At 39.7% G+C, this 20,049-nt stretch overlaps 1 protein-coding gene across 1 annotated transcript in view; it reads left to right on the forward strand.

Annotated features, from left to right (window-relative positions):
* The window catches only part of snd1 (staphylococcal nuclease and tudor domain containing 1), an 890,588-nt gene that overhangs the window by 747,967 nt on the left and 122,572 nt on the right, over window positions 1-20,049 (forward strand). The window contains exon 18 of the mRNA XM_043713955.2: window positions 228-372. Coding sequence (XP_043569890.2) covers window positions 228-372 — 145 coding nt within the window. The remainder of the gene's footprint in view (window positions 1-227; window positions 373-20,049) is intronic.

Genomic DNA, 20,049 nt, shown 5'->3' on the forward strand with positions numbered 1-20,049 from the left:
TTCACCATTCCCTAAGTTCATCTCTGATCTTCCATCTCAACTCCACTTTTGGAACCCATCCTCCCATCATTTGATTATATTGGTATTCAATCATAAACCACTCTCAGTCTTGAATATACTCAATAACAAAGTATCCACAGCACTCTGGATTCAAAATCCCAAATATTCATTTCAGTAAGTTCCAATGTCGTTTTGAGTCACTACTCACTACTCTTATTTTGTTGCAGGTTTGGTCTAATTATGAGGAACAGCCAGCAGAAGAAGCAGTGCTGCAGGTTGCAGAGGAAAAGGAGCGCACAACCAACTATAAGCCTGTCTTTGTAACTGAGATTACAGATGATCTCCACTTCTATGTACAAGACGTTGAAACTGGTCAGTACCCTACACCGGGGGAGGGGGTAGAGATGTGTCCTTCGGTGACTTTTCAACCTTATCTCCTTGGCTGAAGGAGACTAAAGATAACCATCAAGAATTAATCTGCAAATCCTTGCAGAATAAATCCAGTCACTTTGTGGGCCACAGCACTGTTCATACTGCAGAGACAAACATGCTAAATTTAGTAATATTTCCTTCCATCAGGGTGGAAGTATAATAGCAGAATAGAGTCAACTGTGGGTGGAGGAAAAGGCTGTAATATGTTTGAAATTTGGGATGTATTCAAGCTGTTTGTACAAAGATCAAGTTTCCCAATAGGGGATAAAACCTTTTTTATATGATGGTGAAGTTTGCTGTTACGATTTTAACTTTTCATTTCAGAGTCAGATCAGCAGAATTTACTAAGTAGCTTCATTTAATGTGTGGTAATCAATGCGATCCAGCATTACTGTGGTGGTTGTACATGGGAAAAGAATATTTTACTGTAAAAAAGGGGGGGATCCTTCACTGACAGCTTTGTGATAGATTGTGTGTCACTGAAATATTTTTCTTCCATTTAGAGCCAAGAGTCTGAAGTTTATTTTTGACAAGTATTTTTGTTTTATTCTGTAGTAGTATACAGTTATATAAATGTGGGAAACATTGTAAATCCTGAAGGATTTAAGAACATATTTACTGTATTCAGAAAATCAGTGGAAGGGAAATAGAAGCTGCTCCCCTTGTGATCATATTACTTGCATTATGTCTACTCCAGAAAACAGTGCAGGGAAAGTCTTTTTCCTGGAAATAGAAAGTTGTTAAACTGGATTTAATAATGGGATAATACCTTGACCCCAGTATATATATGAATACATTTCTACTTATTGAACCTAAGACTTGAAGTGGCCACAACAGTCATCCATACAAACTTGGTCATCCACATACTGTGTGGGCAATGTCTTGACATTCCTAAAGCAAAATGGCTTCTTGGACTTTGCTGTAGCAAGTAGCAGCAGTTTTTCAGTGCTATGCCTGGTGGCACAGACCAGAATGTGATAAACTCCAAACTTTGCTTTCCACCATAACCGGTTTAATCTTGAAACATTAAAGAGCAATTTGGTATAGGCCAATAAAAACAATCCAATTTAATGGTGTTAAAAAATGTGTTTTATTGCATACTTGTTCACGATATGGATGAGATAGTTTTGCAGCCATTGCTGCAGTCTTGTTTTTGATTCTACGCGAATGTGATCTAATTCAATTCTAATTGGTTGTTGCAATCATGTGACAAGTGTGCACAGGTTCAACTGTTCCAGAGTAACCAGTCCAAATTACATCCAGAAACTTGCTTTAACTGGATTTCTTATTCTGCCAGAAGGAGTGAAAGATAACTTCACCATAACCAGAGTTCAAAATTATCTGAATTTGATTTATTGCAGTTTCTTTGTACTATAGTAGAAATAGCAGAGAGTGGAGAGTATTAGTTCTGTGAAATTTATGATATCATGCAATTGTTGTAAGCAATGGCATTCTTTTTCTGAAGGTATGAAGTTAAGTAATATTTGGAAGTATTTGATCACCAGCAATGGAACAACCAGTAGGAAGCTCAGTATGTTCATCTAGGTATTTTAAAAGCTAATAATGCCAAATGTTTAGAATTCGGGATATTTGGCTGAAGGTATCAAGACATACAAGTAGGCACACAAATCATCTATCATCCCTACAACCTATATTTGAATGCAGCTTTTGGATCTCAGTGGCTATGAATCTGCATTCCAATTTGTCCATAGGTCTAGCCAAATTTCGATATCCCTTTCTGAGAGTCCATTGAGAGAGATGGTATAGGAAGTGGAAAATCCCAAAATATTTTAGTGAAAAGCTTTTGAATTTTATTGTGCTAACATTTTCTGCCATTAATAATTGAATGAATTATGTTTACCATATTGTTGGTTCACTGTGGAAAGAGCTGTACTGTGCATACAATCTCTACTGTTCCTGAATTCATGACCTGGGACTGCCTAGTGGCAATTTACAATCAGTCTATCAAAGCCGTTCATTAAGGGGCGTGGATGAGGTAGGTTTTAAACTTCATTCTCTTTCTAACATTTTTTTTATCTGATGTGAATGTCCTCCGTATTAGCACTGAACACAAAATCAAATTTTGAATTCTTCACGATGACAAAGATTATATTTAAAATGAGCGTTTTGCAAATCAGTATGTGAATAACAAAGTACGTCTGACTACAGTGCTAGCAGCAGTGTTGCAATTCCCCATTCTTTATCCAATGGTTTCTGTTGGAAAATGTTAAGTGTTAACATTTTTTTCAAGGAAGACAGGGTTGTGATTATTTTTAATTTGAATGTTACTTGACACTTATTTCTGTAAATTTTCTTTCTTCCTTCAACCAATTTAAATATCTGAAAGATCAAATATCAGGTCAGCTCAGATGGAGCTCATAAGATGTAATGGCTGGAGGTTGATACCATTTGCTAGCTCCTTTTCTGACTAACTCAAGGAATGTTATCTACATGCTTTGTCTTTTTCGAGTGGCTGTAATTGAAAGCCTCTAATTAACAGCATTTGGCATCTGTAGATAGTGGCGTCTTCAGGAGGGCCCATTTAGTTGGAAGTTTCCAGTATTAGTTCATTAGGACCAAATGTAATAAAAAGTTAAAGGAATTAGACAATATCGTGGCTTGCATCCAAATATCTGGTTGAGCACTGACAAGACTCTATGTGGAAATGTTGATTTGCCCCTGAGTGCTCTGGTATTTTTATAAGTCTTTAGCTTAATTGCTCATCCAACCACAGTCAGAATAATTGTGTTGTGACAGAAAACCATGCAATTTCTTTCGAGTACTTTCTTTAATCCTTTTTTTTGTTAGAAACTAACAACTTTCTTTTCATATTCTCCAAAGGTAACTAGGCTTTTATCCTCAACGTAAACATATTTTCTTTGTGCTGTTACAATCATGGCTGGAGGTTTGTACTGTCACTCTAGTTCCACTGCTCCATGGTCGCAACACAAAATTAAAATTCTTTTTCCACTTACCAAGATTACCCATTAAAGTAACTTATTTATGTCAGGTTTTTGAACAACAAGATCTATTAACCCGATGCATAATAGACACAATTATTAGGTGTATTCATTAAAGATGCAATATTTGGTTAACAAACACAGTCGGTAAAATAGAAAATATAAATGTTTAATCCCTCTAAATGTCCTCAAAGCATAGCTCAAAACACACACACACTTTTCTGGGTAGGAAATGAGGGAAACATTTCTCTATAGAGATTGGCATTTGGGAGCTGGAGGCATACTTTGACCAATGGGTTATTGTTGAAGGCAAAAGGATAAGAAGTTTAGGATGTTCCGGAGTCTGTTGCTCTGATGTTATAGCAGATGTGGGTCAAATCCCTAATCATACCAGGTTGTCTCTGAAGTTTCAGAAACCAAATTGCTCAGGAAATTCATTGATGTTCTTTGAATCATTCTTTCAAAAGAACAAATAGGCTTCACCCTGAATTAATGTAGAAGTTTTTCTTTTCAGAATTGGGAGAGATCAGCTGGTCATCTTGTACATAGTAAGCTTTCCTCCAATGCAGATCACTCTTAGCAGGCTTTCCTCCAACTCCGCTAAATAAAACAAGAACCACTCGAAGCCTCTCACTGTTCGTAAACACCCTAACAGGGTCAACATCAGAGCAAGAAGTTTTTTTTAAATTTATTCAGACGATGAAGGCATCACTGGCCAGGCAGCATCTGTTGCCCACCCCTAATTGCCCAGAGGGCACTTGAGTCAACCACATTGCTGAGGGTCTGGAGTCATATGTAGATCGGACCAGGAAAGGATGGCAGTTTCCTTACCTAAAGGACATCCGTGAATTAGATGTGTTTTTCCAACAATGGATTCATGGTCATCATGAGACTCTTAGTTCCAAATATTTTATTGGATTCTAATTCCACCATCTGCTGTGGCAGGATTCAAACCCATACCCTCAGAACATTATCTGGGTCTCTGGGTTAACCAGTCATGTGATATATAAGAAGCCTTGTTTAAAAAAGAAAATCTGCAGTGCTCACCTGAACTTTCAGTGACAATTTTTAAAGAAGCCACTTCAGATATGTCCTCAAAACATCCTATTTAAATGTGTTATACCAAGTTAAATAATACTTCTAGCAACTTCTTGTATAGTTCCATTGCCCTTTTGAGTGCAAATATTCCCTTGATATTTCTGATCATTCATTTAACTTAGGGCTGTTACTTGAGCTTTTCAAGCTGACACCTTTTCCAGAGAGACCAGAATTTGGGTCTGATTGTTCTGTTGCCAATAAAAATGTATTGAATGTTTTAGTAATGAAACCATGCAAACTGTAGAACATTGTGGTGAGAAGTACCACCTCTCTGTTTTAAGGGAAACTCTGACCTCTGTTCTATGTTGAGATTTCTGGACAGTTAGCTTGAGAGGCAGGTGTTCAATCCGACATGGCAGAAGTGGCAAATATACACAAAGTGGATCGTGAGGTCATTATTAAGTTATCAAAAAATTACCAGAAAACAGACCCTTTGGTCCAGTTCATCCATGACGACCAAATTTGCCAAACTAAACTAGTTCCACTTGCCCATATCCCTCCGAACCTTTCCTATTCATGTACCTGTTAAAAAGCCTTTTAAATGTTGTAAACGTACCTGCATCTACGATTTCCTCTGGCGGTTCATTCCACGTACAATCAGTTCTTCTATAATGCGATGGTTGCGTTCTTGTGCAACCCTGTGTTATAGAAGATTTGGACTTTGAAGGCACCGCTCAAAATGTTGGTGCTGTAATCACAATACAGTCAACACATGTTTTAAAATTTTGAGCTTTAGAAACAGTGTCCAGAATTGGTCAATTGCGTTACAGCAATAACAGTTGAAACAAACCATCCTCTGGGTGGGAAAGAGTTGCCCTTCAGGTTCCTTTAAAATCTGTCTCCCCTCACCTTAAAAATTTGCCTTCTCGTTTTGAGCTCCCCCATTCTAGGGAAAATACCTTTACCATTCACCTTGTCTATGTCTCTTATGATTTTATAAACCTCTATAATGTCAGAAAAGTGCAGAAAAGATTTATTGGGATGTTAACTGGACTGGAAAGTTTGATTCATAAGGAATCAGTGTAACACTGGGCTGGGATTTTTTCCATGGAGCATGGGAGAGGGGTGATCTTATATGGGTCTATCAAATCATGAAAGACATAGATTAGGTAAATAGCCACTAGCTTTTCCCCATGGTAGAAGAGTCTAAAATGAGAGGGCAGAGCTTTAACATGAGACAGGAGAGGTCCAGAGGGGCATTTTTTTCTCTCAGGGTGTTAAGTGTCTGGAACGAGGTGCTGGAGGAACTAATGGAGGTGAATACAATTTTGTTGTTTGAGAAATATTTGGACAGGTACATGGATAGGTATGGAGGGATATGGACAAAACGCGAGCCAAATGGGACTAATCTTATTGTGAAAACTGGGCAGCATGGCCAACTTGGGCTGAAGAATCTTTTTCCATGCTGTAAATCTCTCTGACTCCTGAACTGTCTACTCTGCAGTGAAAAATGTCTCAGCCTATCCAGTCTCTTCTTATAATTCGAACCCTCCAATCCTGGCAACATCCTGGTAAATTGTTTCTGAAGCCCCTCTAATTTGTTAATATACTTCCTGTAGCAGAGCAACCAGAACTGTATAGTACTGTGAAAATGGCCTCACCAATGTCTTGTGTACAACTTCAACATGACGTCCAACCCCTGTACTCAATTGTCTGAGCAATGAAAGAGCAATGAATCAAACACCTTAACCATCCTGAATACCTGTGATGGAAATGTGTTGCTGGAAAAGCGCAGCAGGTCAGGCAGCATCCAGGGAACAGGAGAATCGATGTTTCGGGCATAAGCACTTCTTCAGGAATGGGGAAAGTTTGTCCAGCAGGCTAAGATAAAAGGTAGGGAGGAGGGACTTGGGGGAGGGGCGTCGGAAATGTGATAGGTGGAAAGAGGTCAAGGTGAGGGTGATAGGTCAGACTGGGGTGGGGGTGGAGAGGTCGGGAAGAAGATCTCAGGTTAGGAAGGCGGTGCTGAATTTGATGGATTTGACTGAGACAGGGTGGGGGGAGGGGAAATGAGGAAACTGGTGAAATCCGAGTTCATTCCTTGTGGTTGGAGGGTTCCTAGCCGGAAGATGAGGCGTTCTTCCTCCAACCGTCGTTTTGTTGTGGTCTGACGATGGAGGAGTCCAAAGACCTGCATATCCTTGGTGGAGTGGGATGGGGAATTGAAATGTTGAGCTACAGGGTGGTTGGGTTGGTTGGTCCGGGTGTCCCAGAGGTGTTCTCTGAAACGCTCCGCAAGTAGCCGGCCTGTCTCCCCAATATAGAGGAGGCCACATTGGGTGCAGAGGATGCAATAGATGATATGTGTGGAGGTGCAGGTGAATCTGTGGCGGATATGGAAGTTTCCTTTGGGGCCTTGGAGGGAGGTGAGGGGGGAGGTGTGGGCGCAAGTCTTGCACCTCCTGCGGTTGCAGGGGAAGGTGCCGGGAGTGGAGGTTGGGTTGGTGGGGGGTGTGGATCTGACGAGGGAGTCACGGAGGGAGTGGTCTTTACGGAATGCTGATAGGGGAGGGGAGGGAAATATATCCTTGGTGGTGGGGTCCTTTTGGAGGGAGCGGAAATGACGGCGGATGATGCGCTGTACATGGAGATTTGTGGGGTGGTAGGTGAGGACCAGTGGGGTTCTGCATCTGCAGACCTCACTTTCTCCTCAAAGATGAATACCTGTGACACAACTTCCAAAGAACTATGTATCTGAACCCCTAGGGGTCTCTGTTGAATAACACTACCCAGGGCCTTATTATTAACTGGAAAAGTCCTGCCCTTGTTTGTTTTACCAAAATGCAATACTTTGCATTATCCACATTCCACTTCTCAGCAACCATTGGACTAATTGATCAAGATCCCTTTGTAATCTGAGCTAACCTTCTTCACTGTTGACTATACCACCAATTTTGGTGTCATCTGCAAACTTACTAAACATGCCTCCTAAATTCTCATTCAAATCGTTTATATAAATGGCGAGCAACAGTGGACCCAGGACAACAACATCATAGAATGTTGATTTACTGTGAAAACAGCAGTTTGAGAAACAAGACTTCAGCTTAAAGAAAAACTTGCTGTTGATGTAATGCTTTTTGAGCCTTTGAGGACATCCCAAAGAGAAACTCCAACTGCTTTTATCCGATGACATTCTTCAACTAATATTAAAGAATGGTTGTTATGAATTTGTGAAACTCCTTGATGACCCTTTGATAATGAACCATGGCATATAGTCCAGGGTTATATCCAGTTCAGCTAGCTAGTCTTACTCAGGACAGCAATTTGGTGTACAATAACATCTTCTGGATTGGAACCCAGAGAAAACAACGAGACTGTGAGTCACTTCATGCAGATACATCACCACCAAGAAAGTAATAATTATGCATGTGCAGCATCAAGAAAGTTATTCTCTCTCTCTCTCTCTCGCGCGCATCACTTATGTCACATATTAATGATGATGCTAGCAGCAATATGGTTGGCTCATTCTTCCAAAATCTGAGTTGCAGTCTCACAGCAGCATTTCGTTCTTTTCAGATTAAAACTGTGTTGACCTTTAAAGATCTTAAAAATCATTCACCAGTCCTTCTTTCCCACCTTCATCAATACCGTCAATGGTAATAATGTACTGATGTTATGTCCAATTCCTCAATTGCTTGTAAGGACTCCCAACTATTAGAAGCCAGTAACTCTGGTAGCCTAAGGTTATTAAGGCCGCAAGCAAGTCTGTTAACTAAGTTATGGTCTGACTAACTGGAAGGCCAACTGGAAAAGCTCCCATACAAAACAAAACTTTTTCTCCAGGGATGTTTCAAACTTTTCCCTATGACAGTCCAGACCAGTTTATTAACTTAACCAAAGGTGTAATGAGCACTTTATCCAAACTACCCTACCATGGGGTGCAGGGAGTGTTGTTCTATTTGCCAGCTTTCAGATGGAATACAAGCAGGAAGTTCCTGCAATTATTCAAAACGATGGCAATTGCAGGAATCCAATATAGTCCACTGACTGTGCTGAAAGCCTTGATCAATCACTAGTCACAATGGAATTGAAATTTCCATTAATTCTTATAAGTGTAATTTCTTTCCATTCTCTTGGTTAGTATGCTATTATTGTTAGTAATCACAGGATGGAAATTAACTGATAAGAGGATGGCTCACCAATTTAGTTCCACATGTGTTAACAGTAAATCTGTAAACTACGCTATCCCTGGTTCCTAGCCTCAATCAGAACTATTAAGTACTGACCCTCAGAAACAAAGTTGAATTATTTCAGTTTCCATTGAGAGTTAGAACCAACATGCAGAAGAAGGTATGAACTATAAGGAGAGGCTAGAAAAACTGAGGAGCGGAAAAGGCTGGGAGGAGACTATCGTCTATAAAATTATGAGATTCATAGATAGGATTGATGGTCAGAATCTTTTTCCCAGAGTTGGAATGTCTAAAACCAGGGGGCATGCCCTTTAGGTGAGAGGGGGCAAATTCAAAGGAGATGCGAGGGGCATGTTCTTTACACAGAATGGTAGGAGTCTGGAATGCACTGCCAGAGGTGGTGATGGAGGCAGATACAATAGGGGCATTTAAGAAACTTTTAGATAAACACATGAATATGCAGGGAATGGACTGATATGGACCAAGGGCAGACAGAAGGGACTCGTTTAATTTGGCACAGTATCGTTCCTGTGCAGTACAGTTCGATGTTCGACATAAACTATATGGAAGCAGACAGAAATGAGTTCTTCCTCATCATAGGGGTGAGTTCTATGCTCGGAGGAGTTGATGCTGAGCTGACAACAATTGAAATGTACTAAATTCAGGTGAATTGTTCTGTTTTGAATGCATCTACGTCCTAGGACAGAAACCATGGGAATTTCTTCTGAGCAGTCGTAGTAACCCCATTTGGTCCAACAATATTCAGCTAGCTAATAGACACATATGTATGAACCTCATGCTTGTGTGGTTCAGTAGACAAACTCTAGCTATTTTGCAAATGATTTCAGCAACAGTTTGTCTATTTTTAACTACTTAAAAGTCTCATTCTACAGGAGGTAAATCACAACAATATGCTACTAAATATTTAATGTGGTAAGATTTTTCTGTCGCAGTAGGAGTTTTATGAAATTATTACATTTATAAGACTTGAGACAAAATTCCTTTAGATTTCTATTAACTATGCAGAAGGATCTATGTTACGTTGTCAAATTCCTACTTCTAATTTGCTTCAAATGACTTCTTGTGCATCAGTTAAGTCTAGACACTATGAAATCATCAGAATTTTATTTCTGTTATGAGACTTGTGTTCATTGTTATTTCAACCATATTTAGAATATCATTAAGGATGGCAAGACCACAAATATATTGTGTAGAAGAATCTGATAACTTTAAAATGACCAAAATGTAAATAATTAAAGGTTTTATTTTAACAAAGAGGATTGTAAGGATATAGAAATTTTTGCAAGCAATATTATGGTCAAAGTAAGGTAAGCGGATAAATATTTGACGGATGTGAAGGATTGCTCTGAGATTACAGGGTGGCACGGTGGCTCAGTGGTTAGCACTGCTGCCTCACAGGGCCAGGGTCCCAAGTTCGATTCCAGCCTCCGGCAACTGTCTGTGTGGAGTTTGCACATGCTTCCCGTTGGTTTCTTCCAGGTGCTCCGGTTGCCTCCCACATTCCAAAGAGGTGCAGGTCAGGTGAATTGGTCACGCTAAATTGTCAATTGTGTTCGGTGCATTAGTCAGAGGGGGATGGGCTACTCTTTGGAGGATCGGTGTGGACTTGTTGGGCCGAAGGGCCTGTTTCCACACTGTAGGGAATCTAATCTAAAAGATTACTTCAGTTTAAAATACCCCAGTTTCAAAAAAGACCCAAGGATCTGGGCCTGTCTACATTCGAGAATCTGGTGATTTTGATTAAGGCTTATAATGTTATCAGGACAACATTTTGCTTGTGTAAATTAGTTATTACTGCTGGAAGGTTAGGGAATACCAAGATTCATGATTTTAAGTTGTGGAAAAGCAGAATCAGGTTGAATGTTAGGCTTGCTTCTTTTCAAGAGAATGGGAAACTTTTGGAAAATGTTGCCAGCTCATAAGGTGAACTGTATTCACTCTGATCTCTACATTGAGAAGAAGTCGTAAAGACTGGGCGCCTGTTTTATTTGAACATGTGTTCTACGACTCTGAGCTTCCTGTTATCTTTCAACACATCACCATGTTCCCTGGCCAAGATCTTGCATCTTTGCAAGGTGGCAGTGGAGTAGGACTGTTGAGCTGAAACACGTCTGCTCTATCCATTTCTTCTCTTTCTTTTCTCTGTTTTGTATTATTTTTCCTTCCTTCCTTCCTTCTCAGCGACATCCTGAATTCCTGGCCCCAGCACAGAATCTGACTCTGCCTCAGCGCAGACCCGGTGTGGTGATCTCTCAGCCACCCAGAATGGCAGTCATTCGGCCCAGTGTGGATTTCAAGCCTCAAGATTATTCTAGAGTGGTCACCTGGCCTCAAGAGCCTCTAGGTGAAGCCCAGCCTGTTCTGGAATCAAGGCCTGGTGCAGAAGAGAGGCTAGGTGCCAGCGTGGACTGGGTTGGAAGGGCTATTATTCTGAACTTCTTATTACTTTATTTTTCTACTTTATTCCTATTATTTGTAATGCTAGACATTTTATTTCTTATTTTTTAATTTTATTTCTCTAAGAATTTGCACTTAAGCATCCTAACCTAGGTACCTTTACATCTAAGATGGTGCCGCAAGTGGCGACATATAAATTTTTTACTGCACTCATTTAACAATAAATCTAAATCTAATTCTCATCTCTGTCTCAGGTTTGCTACACTGCTCCATGAAAGCTTAATGCAACCTGGAAGAAAAGCACCTCCTTTTCCGTTTGGGAACTCTGCAGCCTTGTGGACTCAATATCTAGTTCAATAATTTTAGGGTTTGAGCATCTTCACCCATGTTCTCTTCTCCCCATCTCCCCCCCCCCCCCCCCGCAACCCCACACACCAGGCCTTGCCATCACATGGGCTGTTACCACAACCAACCCATTGTGAGCCACTAACAATTCTCATTGCAGCTATTGATTCACCTAGACTGACCTTTATCCACTCATTTGATTGTCCAACTGTGTGTTTTTTCTCTCTGTTTGGGCTCCATCTCCACCTATCATTTGCTCACTTCCCCTCCCCCACCCCTTCCCTAACATATATACCTAACTTTTCCTAGCTACCATCAGTTCTGAAGAAGGATCACTGGATCTATAATGTCAACTCTGCTTTCTCTTCACAAATGCTGCCTGATTTTCTGAGTTTTTCCAGCATCTGCATTACCTTTTTGAATCTTGTTGCCCCAGTGGTAAAATTTACCATCTTTTTAAAAATAGCTTTCTCATCCTTTCATCCCAGTTTCAACAGAATAATGGGAAAATGAACAAAAACTTGTTGCGGGAATTCCACAGTGATAAAGGCAGCACTTAACTCATTGCAGAAATGTTCAAATTCACAATCTATTGTTAGCTGATCTCTGTAGAGGTGCTTATTATAATCCTTCAGGTTTAGGGGACAAACAGCTCCTACTCTTGATCATCATCTATTACTATTGTTGCAAACTACCTGTGCTTGGATAGAATTGGACTGAGCTCTGATCACAACACCGTTGAACAAGCCATCTACATGCGTGTATTAAGAATGGGGTTTAAAGTTCTTTTTCTAACTTGATTTTTTTTCGTGGTTTTTTTTCCCCCAAGTGCACATACATGCTGGTCAGAGGACCAAAATTAAACAAATGTCATTGTGATGTTTTCAGCAGTCTCCTTCAGGAAATGAGCTGTATAGTCTGACTCACTTAGTGTAGGGAGACCAAATGTACTTGAGTCAGATCCATTCTTTTACAAATCAGTAACTTAATTAGTGTAATCCTGCCCTGATCAGAATCTGTGTCTGGAACACGACTGTGTCGTGGGTGGAACTCACCTTCCCCTAGGTCAGTGCCAAGGGGGTGGCAAGCAGAAACCCCATCATGTTCCCACAGTCATTCTAATTAAAGTTCTTACATGGTTCTTACATGGACAATTAACGTTTACTTAAGCACATGATACCAATACTGCTGACAATACCCCAACAGGAGACTCACCAAGCTCGGAACATGACGAGGAAACCCTTATGGAATTTTCTATGGAGTGATGTTTGGGGATGGGTTCCCTTGATCAAAGGCACTTAATGCCTGAAGGTGGGACTTAGCATTGCAAATATGAAAGTACCCCTATGCCCTTGCCACTGATTCTCCTCATGATATCACTCATGTGTGGCTTGAGATCCAGCAGCTGTCCTTAGGATGAGTGTACTACCATTGCAGCCACTGGGTGAATTGCTATTAAATAAAGCTGTTGACATCGGATTGGCTGAGACTTACACTCCTGTTTTTTTTTGAGAGGCCCACTGTCCACCTATCAAATGCCTAAACATGATGCATAGATTTTGTGGGAAGGGTGACATAGGGTTCTCAACCAGAAGTCAAAAATCAATAAGATTCTGCCCAGTGACATCCTTGTAAACTTCAAATACTGTGAAGTTTGCAATAAGTAGCAAACCAATTCCTGAGATGGCATATATCTCTGGACTCTCCTTCCCCAATTCCCAGACCTGTCTGCTGAGCCAACAGAATTATGGTGAGTGAACAATTTTGTCCGATTGTAGAACTGAGTTGTTCTACAGCGCTTACTTATTGCTTGTATTCCGATAAAGAGATGAAGGTCGAAACCGATACCAGTTACTCATTGGAATTGAGAAAAATAAGACATTGGGGAACTTTATATAGTTGAAATGTAAGTACAGGCAGTCCCTGGATTGTGAATGGATTCTTTTCTTGTGTCTGCCTGCAAGTCAATTTATATGCAATTCTGAACACAATACAGGACAATATAAAATAGCCATTCGTAAGTGCAAGAAAACGTTTGCATATTGGTTCATTAAAATTAATACTAATTTGCCTATGTATGGTATTGTGTTTGAAAGTACGAGCATTCGTAAATAGGACATTCATAATTTGGGGACTGTCTAGCTCCATCATTCAGTGAGATAGTGACTGATATAGTTATGTTCTCAGCTTCGTTTGCTGCACCCTTAACCTCCCCTTGCCTATCAAAAATCTATGCACCTCAACTTTGAATAATTTTAGAGATCCAACCTCCACTACTTAGATGCTAATACCAAGCTTATAGGAGTGATTACATTGTTATATTTATTAACTGTCAAAGGTAATACGTGGTTCCAAACCACTGGTTTGAAAATTTGATCTGGGGATGAAGGAGCGTAACCCCCGACCAAGGGAAGCAGGATTGACAAGTGGCAGACTTCTTTTCAAGCAAAAACCAGTTAATGGAGGGAGAGGGCCAAAGGATCTTACCCGAATCTGGCCTCAATGTGAGAATACAATTATTCCCTTAATCTTGGCTCAGATTAGAAGAGAGATCAATGACACACTCTGATTTTTCCAGAGAATACTATGTTGTTATACGTCTTGTGTTACAGTAATCACATACAGTGTTCTCACTATGTCCTTGACCCTTATTTCCAAACATCCAATCCTGTGAAACACCTAATCAATGATGGGCAGTCCTTTTGATAGCTCCAGGTTCCCATGATCTCTCTGTGTTTAATAGACATTATAATCTCCAGGCCTTGGGATCTTTTTGTGCATCCTATTAATTCACATTCCAAAGTTACTGATTATACTCCTTCGGGTCAGTCCCAGACTTGCTTAACTCTAAGAATTGCTTGAATTCTGTTATTCATTGTATTCCATGTGCTATCTGTATCAAATTCCGATATTCCTCTTATATTTTACACTGTCCCAATTATTTACATAAAAAATATAAAAGACATATTGTTTTAACTAACTGCTATACAATTTGTTATATTAATTTCTGTTATAAAGTTAGTTTTAAAGTGTAAAGTTATGCAGTTACTTCTACAGTTAACACTTTGTGATTAATAAATTGTGACCACTCTGTTTTGTTCAGGGCTTACCATGCACCTTTTTAGAGATAAGAGAAAGTGTTTCCTGAGGCTAATTAACTTTCACATCTATGTTTAAATATGTTGAAATAATGCTTTAATTATACTTCAGCTATACATGTATCTATACTTATGTTGAAATCGATCTTTATGATTATCTGAATAGTCTGTAACTGGAACCTATTTACTCAATTTGTGGATTACTTCAAAGAAACAACCAATTACTACAAAATAAATTTAGCTGTTGTTTTTCCTGCCCTTAATGAGTTAGCTTGGCTGAATCATGGACTGAGATTTACACTCCTTGTTCTAATGGTGCTGTTCACTTAATGGGACAACATCCTTTCATTAATGAGGCTGGAATCAATCACTTGTCTGTCCTTAGGCATCCTCTTATCAAACTGTCTCATATGGTTGCTTGCAGGGCCCCTCGGTGACCTTGGAATAGCCCTGTTCAAAGATACTGTTACGTTTCACTTAAATGCTAGAGCAGGCTGTTTATTATGTTTATCTCTTGTCAGCCATTTTGTGTCTTAATGCTGGAGCAGGCTGTCTCATTCTGTTTAACCCTGGGCCATTTTGTGTTTTTCAAACATAGGTCACCCTGACAGGGGATAAAAAAGTAAAGATTTGAGAGCAAGGAAGGGAAGTCCCTTTTGATTGAGTTGTATCTCTGGAAAGGGGCAACTTCAAAGTAGCAGGGAGGATTGGAATTTTATCTGTCTTATCTATTTCAGTTTTCAGTCAGTGGACAGAATTCTAATGTTCAGTATGCAATTTCTGTAAAGGTAGAGCTGGCCAATCTGTGTTTATTGTTCATTCCAGATTGTGGTTTTCGTATTTCAGGATATAATCCAGTGGAAGTGAATGATGAGCAGATTGTGTCCATGTCAGGAGTGTTGAAATTCATAATATTTCTGCACTTTCCTTGCCCTTCACAAGAGCAGAGGTTGTGGAAAGAGAGCGTCTGTTTGAAGCATTCATGACAGTTTCCTTAAAATTTGTTTCGGGGATCTCACTGGCAAGGCCAGCAGTTATTGCTTGTCCCTAATTGCCATTGAACCGTATACCTTATTAAACCATTTCAGAGTATGGTTAAGGGTAAACCACATTATTACAGATCTGGAATTGCATGTAGGCCAGATCGTGTATTATTGAGTTTTTATGAAGATTGATAATAGTTTCATGGTCATCATTAGTGTGACAGGCTATCAATTCCAGATTTTGTGAATTGACTTTAAATTTGACCAACTGCCAAACTGTGTAGTTCAGCATTTTTCACAATTCCTCAGCTACTGAGGCATCTTGTATTCATATGCAACATGACCTGCTTAATATTCAGACTTGCACTTAATAAGTGGCAAGCATCATTCACATCGCAGAAGAGGATCTAATCATTTCCCCTTGACATTTAATGGCATTAGCATCGCTGAATTCTCCACAATCAACATCCTGGGTGTGACCATTGACCAGCAATTAAATTGAACTAGTTATATAAATACTGTAGCTACAAGAACAGCTCAGAAATAGGTGAGTTACTCACTGCAGGATTCTATCTCCCAAAAGCCTGTCCACCAGTACAAGGAACAAGTCAGGAGTCTGATGGAAAACAATGCACATTTTGTTTGGTTGGATACAGTACCAACAACACTCATGTTATGACGCACTTGGGTAGCGCAGTGGAAGTCGAGCCCTGCTGTTCATGGGGTCCTTATAAACGTTAAAGATTTTAAAAAGTGCACTAAGTTCCCTAATTTATCTGATTTTTCAGATCCAGGTTAATGGAAAGCACAGACCAGATTGTGTGTGCTGAGCAAGGATTATTATTTATTACCAGTAATTAGACTCTAGCAAAAGGTAAACTGTTATAAACCATCAGGATATATCATTATTAATTTAAATTGTATTTTTTAAATTATAAACAGCCTGCAAGTTCTCCTCAAAGTACACACTATCTTGACTTTGAACTGTATTGCTTTTCTTAAATGTCACTGGGTCAAACTCCTGGACCTTCCTTTTTAACATTACTGTGGGTATACCTATACCCCAAGGACTGCAATATTTGAAAAAGACAACACCACTACTTTAAGGATAATTATGAGGTTGCAGCTTCTGAATTACCATTAGGTGACTTCAGCATTATGCCCTCAATTATGCCTTTGCTCCAGTGATTTCTTTCAATAGACATACTGTGGTCACTGCATACTCAAAATGACAGATTTGAATTCTGAGTCCATTGTTAGATCAAAGTAAGAATGTTGACCAGCCTGGAACATCTTAAGTAGTACAGCTGCACCAAACTTAGAAAAGCTACTTTCAATGTGAAGTCCCTTGTTATGAGTGATAGGAGTAATTCAAAATAAAAGTCTGGTTTTCACCATGTATGACTTAAGTGATGTCTTAAGGTTGGCTCAGAACCTTAGAATTCATTTGATTTTACAAAGATGCTAGCAGAAATCCACGAAACATTTGTGGTCAAAATATATTTTTATTGTCACAGTGCTTCTTCAGATACATGTACAGGATTTCCAGCTCTTCCTCCACCAAATACTAACAATATGAACACTTCTCACTCTGAAAAATGTTACATTAGGCTGTTCAAACGTAAAACAGATTAAGCATTATGAAATGCAAATTTTGTCAGAAGTCTGGCTTTGTGATTTGTTTCTAATCAAAGAGTATGTAAGTTGAATTGGGAACTGTTTTTCTCCTGAGTTGAAAAGACAAGTTTACATCTGATGACGTTAGCATCATTTGAGGAATAAATACATTATTTTGTTGAAATCTGCCTGTCGTAATTTCAAGTTCTACTATTGAAGAAAACAGCTTCCTAGCTACCCATCTTGTTCTGTTATAAAGTTTAGCATTTAAATGTTGTAGAAACATTGCAGCTGCTCTTCAGTCAAAATTTGTGTGGTGCATTGCCCACTGCAGTTAAATTGTATAGAAATACGGTAAGGTATAGACTACTGTCATCATCTCCTCCTTCTATAGAATAAATGCTGATGTATTCTTTTAATTAAGGTGACAACCTTTCTATCATTCAAATTTAAGTCAAATCCGGTGCCAATGAATGTTCATTTTTACCACAGGAATAGCTTTCAAATATTAAATTATATCAAGTAATCATCCTTGCATTTGACCACAATTAATTTAATTCCCTCTCGTGCTATCCCATCCTTCCTTTGTTTTCCACAACCCATTCTTTCTATCCCTTCTATTGATGAAGATTGGAGATTGATTGATTTACTGTTACATGTACCGATGTACTGTGAAAAGCTTTGTTTACGAGCAGTACAAGCAGATCAAAGTAAGCAAGGATATACAGGTCAAAAAGATTTAGGCAGAGGCATACAGGTTACATTGCAAAGGGCATGGGCGAGTCAAGATCCAGTGTAAAGCTGAGTTGAATGCCCTTCTCACCTCCACCTGCCTTAGGATTGTTTTATCTGAGGTGTCTTGGTTCTGATACATTAATCACAAAACTTCATTTTAATAGCTGGCAAACCATGAACCCAGCCTCCATCCCACCTCTTGTCTTTTACCATGCTTAGTCATGAAATTGTTCAGAAAAAATGTAAATCTATCTTTAAAATTGAATTATCCTTTGGCTTCTTTTTAGAAACTATATTTTCTGAATGTAATGAAACTTGTTCTCTCTTCCTTGAGTATGGAGGATCAGTGAGATGATTAGTGGTGAATGGTCAGATCAGCCATGTTATGATTGAATAGTTGAGCAGGCTTAAGGGGTCCAATTACCATTTTGTTTATTAATTGATAGATGTGGGTATCACTGGCTAGGTCATAATTTATTACCCATCTCTAATTGCCCTGGATAAGATGGTGGTGAGCTTCCTTCTTTTACTGTACAGTCCTGGGGTGTAGGGACACACAGTGCTGTTTAGAAGGGAATTCCAGCATTTTGCCTCAGCAACATGGTTCCAAACCAGGATGGCGTGTGGCTTGCAGGGGAATTTACAGCTGGTGGTGTTCCCATGCATCTGCTGCCCCTGTCCTTCTAGGTAATGGAGGTTGCGGGTTTGAAAAGTATTGTCAAATTGCAGCCATAGCACAGTGGAGGTCAAAGAAATGAATGGTGAAAGTGGTGAATGATGAGTATCAATCGAGCAGACTATTTTGTCAAGATGCCCAATATTGTCAAGTTTCTTGAGCGTTGCAGGTGCTGTACTCGTAGATATAAAATGATAGAATCCCTACAATATAGAAGCAGGCCATTCAGCCCATCAAATCCACACCGACCCTCAGAGAGCATCCCGCCCTTTCCTTGCAATCCTGCAACAACCATGGCCAGTCAACCTAACCTGCACATCTTTTGACTGTGGGAGGAAACCAGAGTACCCGGAGGAATCCCACACAGATAGTCATCCGAGGGTAAAGTCAAATGCAGATCCCTGGCTTTGCGAGCCACCGGTGCTAACCACTGAGCCACTGTGCTGCCCCATTAACTATTCTCAAGTTTCTTGAATGGACAGTGTTCAATTGCAAACCTAACTTGGACATCATGGGGCATGGGTTTTTTGCTTTGCGTTTTTTCCAGTCCCCAGTAGCCAAAAGGTAATTAAGAGTCACCTACATTGTTGAGAGTCTGGAGTCATTTGTAGACCAGACCAGAGAACGATAATTGGTTTCCTTCTTCTGGTGTACCAGGTGCGTTTCACAACAATCTGCAGTGTTACATGGTCACCATTATTCAATCCCAGATTTCTATACAATTCAAATTTCACCACCAAAGTCTAATCCTTTTCAACATGGTATGATTCAAAACCCAGAACTTTGGCCTAGAGTCCTGAATGACTAGTCCACTGACAGTACCACTATGCCACCAACTCCTCATGTGGACAAACGTTAGGAAAAAGTATGTAAGTTACTCATACAGAATTCCTCTTTTAACAACAGTAATATGTGGCTGGTCTGGGACAGTATCTGGTTAGTGGTTAGCCCCAACATGTTGATCCTGGAGGATTCAGCAATATAAGGTAGGTGCTGGTGTTGTACTGAAACAGCTTGGCTAGAGGCATGGCTCATTCAGAAACATAAATATTTAATAATATAGCTCAAATGTTGTCTGGGTGCATACTGTTGTCATGGTATCCACTGTCTTTAGCGTTTCTTTGCTATCATATAGCATTCATCAAATTGATTCAATACAGACATTTGGAGTACTGGGGACTTTGGGAGGAGGCTGAGATAGATCATCTATTTGGCACTTCTGTCTGAAGATGATTGTTAATGTTCCTGTCTTGCCTTTTGGGTTCCTCCATGATTGAATATGAGGACATTTGTAGAGCCTCTACCTCTTGTTAGTTGTTTAGTAGTCCACCACTATTCACAACTGGATGAAGCCTGACAGAAGAGCTGAGATCTGATCGTGAGAGCACTTCACCCTGTGTTGCATGCTGATTTGGCTGGATGATGGGCACCTCTCATGCCTCCATTTCGTATGTTCTTCTATGTTAAGGAGGCTATGTATTTTAGTAATTAATAGCAAGGTTTTAGAATCTAATGCTTGTAACCTAACGGTCACATCAGCAGCAGTAGAGTTTTTTC

Source organism: Chiloscyllium plagiosum, unplaced genomic scaffold, assembly GCF_037043375.1.
Source record: "Chiloscyllium plagiosum isolate Xiang-an unplaced genomic scaffold, Cpla_swu_hap1 HiC_scaffold_23, whole genome shotgun sequence".
Taxonomy (NCBI): Eukaryota; Metazoa; Chordata; class Chondrichthyes; order Orectolobiformes; family Hemiscylliidae; genus Chiloscyllium; species Chiloscyllium plagiosum.